The sequence below is a fragment of the Polyodon spathula genome, chromosome 11 (genome assembly GCF_017654505.1).
Source record: "Polyodon spathula isolate WHYD16114869_AA chromosome 11, ASM1765450v1, whole genome shotgun sequence".
In the NCBI taxonomy this organism is placed as follows: domain Eukaryota; kingdom Metazoa; phylum Chordata; class Actinopteri; order Acipenseriformes; family Polyodontidae; genus Polyodon; species Polyodon spathula.
In genome coordinates, this window is record NC_054544.1 from 6,329,152 (window position 1) to 6,334,850 (window position 5,699).

Sequence of the window (5,699 nt, forward strand, 5' to 3'; positions counted from 1 at the left end):
TGGTAAACAGCTTAGCTGTCCAGTGTGACAGTTAAGAAGAATTCACCCAAACTTTAGTTAGTACTCCATGTGGGAGTTAGATTTTTGTTTTCATTTTTCTTTAACTTCTGTAATGCTATTTAAACTTCAATTCTTGTGTCTTTTAAAAGGGGCTATGAACCGTCAAAATAAGTGAAATATATATGGACTAACATATTTATACTTTATCATTACCTAATCTAACTAATCTACATAGAGTATAATCACAACTAAATCTACATGCCTGCTCCAGAGTACAAGGTCCTCACAAGAAAAGCACAATTGCAGTTCAAGTGTTAGTTCTCCTACGCATTGAACCAGCAATGTTTAGAACTTCAATCTTCATGCATTCACAGTTCTAAATTAGTGGCAATAACACAGTAAGCTCAGAAAATATTGAACACTAGAATCAGTGAATAATATACTCACAGTATGTAATCAGGGAGTCTAAGTAATAAAATGAATAGAAAAGTAAAAGGTAAGAAAAGAAGGAAGAAGAAGAAAATGCAAGAAAATAAAGCAGGAAATAAAACAAGCACTAAAGAAAAAAGAAAACATCTAAAGAATTTTAAAAATAGAAACAAATATTCTGTAGGTTTAAACTGAATATAAAATGCATTTTCTTCTGGCAATAACTGAACTTCTAGTATTTATAAAATAAAGGACTCTTCCTGAGTGTGGTCTATTTTTGGTTTGTTGCAACGTGTAAATCCGCTTTCAGAGAGTGATATTGAAAACGGATTTGTACATTACAGTAAGACATGGTTATTGGTTTTAAGAATATGAACTGTCCACAGTAGTACACACAACAAGAATATGTGGGGTTCTAACTCAGTATAAATACTTACTGAAAAACATGATATTGCTATGTTTTTAAATCCTGGATACCTCTTCAGTATAAGTTTGGCTTGTCCATTTGAATAAATCTACCTGATAGCACATGTGGCATTTGCTTCATCTGTGTTGTATATCCTACACTGAAGTATATAATGAATAAATAAAATAAATACATATAAAAAGAAAGAAAACAAGGAAAAGACACTACACAAGTGATAATGTTGTAAAGTGCTAATAAGAGGTATCATGACGGTGGATTTCATTTCGTGGAATTGTTTCTTAGCACTCCTTGGAGGTTGGAGCCTGTATATCTAAAAAGTGTGTCTTTACCTTCCATACTCCAGCAATGTGGAGTGTACTCTGGATTCTTCATCAACTAGTTCCTCGGCATCAACCTGCCTCTTGTATTTCCGCAGAGGCTTATAAACCTCCTGTATCAAAAATACAAAGAATAATGAATGAAAATGCTCAAATGGACATCTGCCAATCTCATAGTGAGGGATAAAACAGAGGCGACTTAGATGGAATGCAGTCTTTATCTATTAATTAACATTCACAATAGTGGAAGTACTCTGTGACACTACCGAAAAGCACTATTGAAAGGAGCTGTTGGTAAATTAAACAGTTTTGTTAAATTACATCTCTTTGAATGAAATATGCAAAATGCTTGAATCGTTTATACTTACAGAAACATCCATTACTGTTTTAATGGCCTTCTCTTTTCTCTGCATAAAATCATTATCCTGACACAGATGAACAGAAAACAAATGTTACCGGCTTTAAACTAAAAGCTGTCAGTGAGCAAAATGAAAATCAATTAATACAAATTGACCTAGTACAATAGGGTCCGAGTTATTATTATTATTATTATTATTATTATTATATGAAGTGGTCATTGAAATTTCATTAAGTCTTACCTCTGGAATGCTATGTGTTTTCTGAAACTGTGACACAGAGTATGCCCGAATGTAATCTCGTCCCACCCATTTGTCTCTTCCTTTCTCGTGGGCTTAGTTCAATGGCCCCGGTATTTGCCCACCACTAAAAGAAATAATGAAACCAACCACACACACACACCTTATACATATATAGATATATATTATATATAGTGAGGGGGTATAATAGATATATAGTATATAGATATAGGCAATAGAAGATTTAATTTCATGAATACTTGTTTCAATGGCGCGTTTTTTTTTCCACTAAAAAAAATAATGAAAAAAAACACCACAACACACACACACCACCCACATTTAATATTAATCATCTATATATATATAATATATATATATATATATATATCCGTCTCTTCTTGAATTTCAATGAAATACTTAAATGCTTTTTGAAAATATTAACTATGGATATTTCCTGTAAAAAATATATCAGTAAATAAATATTGTTTGGTTAAAAAAAAAAAAGAAGTTTCTTAATCTGTAACACAGCCCAATTGAAATAGGTCATTTATAGGACAATGCCGCTGTAAGTAGTAACTGTGGGCTTAAAGATAAATACAATATAGTATATATAGTTAGTTACCTGTACAACAGGAAAAATGTGAATGAAGTCAAGACCCTGGATCTGGTGAGGCTCTAGACGATGAGGGCATTTCATTTTCGGCAAGACAGACACAATTTTTTCAGTAAGCGCTCTAAATAGAAAAAACAAAGGAACAATAAATATCCACAATTAGCTTTTGTTTTCTATCTGAACGTGTCAGCTGACATACTGTGTTAATACAAAGTGTTCTCTCCCTTTCCAATTGAAATATGTACAGAAAACCACTGAAACAATGCAAGTCAGAGGTGAGTGCTTCTAATTATCTGAATCCCTGGCTCTATTAAGATTAAAATTTTAACTAACCCTTTGGAAAATAAGCAGCCTGCTACCTCATTAAAAAGTAATTTGGTTCTATGTAAACACATTGTGAAAAACTAAATAAAGGACAGACAAAAAACCATGACGACTCTGAAATATATTTTCACACAAACAACTAGCCATGCACATATTTCGGAAACCACATACAGCATTAAATACAATGCTTTCCACTATACTTTGAGAAATCATTTAGTGCCATTCTGTAGTGAAAACAAGTAGGCATCTTGAAATCCTGCTATTTTTGTTGATGTTATACTGTAGCTATATAGCTATGGCATAGCTGTCACATATGCAATTAAGATTAAAGGAATTTCTGCTTTTCCAGTTCTGACAAAAGTTAGGATATTCTTTAGCACAAGTTATTGCAAGTATACAAATCCATACGGAAATGCCTGTCTCTTTGCAGTTATGTTACTGATATTGCTGTAATTTGTATGTGTGCATATATTACTAACATTTTCCTTCAACCAAACTGCATGAATTTAACTGCTGATGATCACATTTTAAAAAAATCCAATCTTCACATGCAAATGCCGACATAGCCCAATATTTTACGCATACATTACGATATAATTTGGCTTCTCTTCCCATGCTTCAGGACTTTTTGTTATAACTTACATTTTCTGACCAATTGTAGAGTTTTCTTGAAAAAGTAAATCTACATCTATGTCAAAGTTGCAGGTTGTAATACACCAGGTCATCCCACCCACAACCTGTAATAAGAAGGATCAAAAAAATATACAGATGTAACCATATACAGATGGATCTTTTGAACAAACTACATAAGGAACAATGGACACTACATTACTGAGATCATATGATTAGCATGTAATTCCCCCAAATCACTTCTGTGATTTATTGAGTTTGAGGGCGTAATCAAGCATACGCAAAGATATCTGAACAGATATAGCATAGCTGTCACACATGCAATTAGATTAAAGGAATATATATATATGAGTTTATATAGATATAGCATAGCTGTCACACATGCAATTAGATTAAAGGAATATATATATATATATATATATATATATATATATATATATATATATATATATATATATATATATTCCTTTAATCTAATTGCATGTGTGACAGCTATGCTATATCTATATAAACTCATTTTTAACACAGAACACAGTTATAGTATACTTTAAAAATAATTTTTAATAAAAGCTGTTGGTTTGCAGGGGTCTCAATTTAGAATGTTTTGTTTTACAGAATGTCGTCCTTGCTTGTCAAAAAGCGCGGAGGCATGTGCAATACTGGTCTTTCAACACGTAATACTCAGAGCTGTTTAACTTTATTTGCACCTTGTCAAACGGAGAAAGCCCTTTGATCCGAGCCCTGAAGTACCCTGCTGCCACCAACAGCTCCAGGATTTCTGCCAATTTAACATTCTGCTCCTCATCTTCACGCGTTTCAACCTAAATAAAAAAGGAAAGATTAACTTTCAAATGCACGCATCAAAAAACTTGCAATATCCCCTAACACTTCACTACAATGTGTAAACTGTATTAAAGACTGGAAATTAAACCATTAACTGAGACAAATAGGACATGTCAGGGTATGTTGTATTCTCCATTAGAGGTCCCTGTTGGCTAGGTTTTATTTATTTTTTTCTCCAGTAATTGAATTGCACTTGTATTTTCACTGAATGATTTGCAGTCTAAATCCTGTTCTAGCAAACTCCATTAGAAAGAAAGTGTGCATCTACAATACAGTACCCTGGCAAAGTTAACGGACACGATCTACCAATCAAAACTGATTTTGCTAACGGTTACTGATTTCCACTACAGTAAGGTGTGGCTGTGGGAGGAGTCGGGATTTAACTGAACCTGGCTGAGTGCATTCAAATCAATCATATCGGTTTTATTATCATAATTTTCCAAAAAGGACCAGGGGGCTCATAATAGCAAATCAGAATGACTGGAGCACTAGATCATTCAGGTCCTTGTGCTTTGCTATACAGCAAGAAGGTTAGTCAACAGTCAATGGCAGCGTCTGTGACATCGCAGGATTACATGACTTGGAATCGCAGTGAACGTGCATAGAGGTCCACTTCACATAATAGGGTATTGAAATTCAGAACGAATGCAAACTATTACAGTTACCAATAAACTGCTAGAACATATGATTCATTTTTCGTGACAACCGTCTTTTGAAAACAACAACATTCCTGTTATGTCTCTCAAGGGCAGGTAACCTAGAGACACGCCGCGTAAACCCTGGAAATAATCTGACGCCGAAACACACGTTATTGCAGCTGTTTCAATGTTTTACTTTGAAATTGTACTTGAATCACAAATGTTAGGCATGTAAAGTACTTTTCAAAATATGTATTACATCACAACATACTCAAATGGGCGTATCTGTACAATACACAATTATGTAACGTACATAATTATTACTAATAAAAAAGGCCATGTGCATTTAAAAAGCTTAGTGTTACTTAAAAAAAAAAAAAAAAAAAAAACACTAAAAACAGTATTTATTTGTATTTATTTATTTTTTAATTCGTGTCCAGTTTCGTTATTTTGTTTATTATTCTTCATGAAGTCCGAGGCCAGCGTTCTAAGAATCGCTTTTGAAATCGAATAGAAACGCGTACAATTTTCACCAATCCATGCCAAAAAATCCTCCGGCATGGTTTCTATTTAAGGCTAGGTCCGTCATACCTGAATAAGGTTGCCTTCCTGGTCATATTGCGCTCCCAACTTAGATCCAGTTCTCAGCCTCTGAAACACTGAGGTTGCGGCCATGATGGCTAAGGAGTCATGTGGGTGTCATGTGACAGTCAGTTCAGCGCTGTTGTCTGTTTCATGTAAACCTGTTGCTGCTTGTTTCAGAGTCTTGCTAGGTTTTTTTTTTTTTTTTTTTTTTTGGCAATGGTTATTTTTCAGTGCTATTAAATGTTAAGTACATATGAGTTTAGATGTAAAGGCGTACAGAATACAGTACAGCATTTG

At 33.7% G+C, this 5,699-nt stretch overlaps 1 protein-coding gene across 1 annotated transcript in view; it reads right to left on the minus strand.

Moving 5' to 3' along the window:
• The window catches only part of LOC121323001 (coiled-coil domain-containing protein 93-like), a 13,446-nt gene extending 7,948 nt beyond the window's left edge, over positions 1 to 5,498 (minus strand). Inside the window, exons 1-9 of the mRNA XM_041263707.1 lie at positions 5,409 to 5,498; positions 4,044 to 4,157; positions 3,349 to 3,443; positions 2,392 to 2,503; positions 2,030 to 2,057; positions 1,773 to 1,846; positions 1,542 to 1,598; positions 1,186 to 1,286; positions 448 to 465 (exon numbers count right to left, since the gene is read on the minus strand). Coding sequence (XP_041119641.1) covers positions 448 to 465; positions 1,186 to 1,286; positions 1,542 to 1,598; positions 1,773 to 1,846; positions 2,030 to 2,057; positions 2,392 to 2,503; positions 3,349 to 3,443; positions 4,044 to 4,157; positions 5,409 to 5,492 — 683 coding nt within the window. The 5' untranslated portion in view covers positions 5,493 to 5,498. The remainder of the gene's footprint in view (positions 1 to 447; positions 466 to 1,185; positions 1,287 to 1,541; positions 1,599 to 1,772; positions 1,847 to 2,029; positions 2,058 to 2,391; positions 2,504 to 3,348; positions 3,444 to 4,043; positions 4,158 to 5,408) is intronic.
• Positions 5,499 to 5,699: the final 201 nt, after the last annotated feature.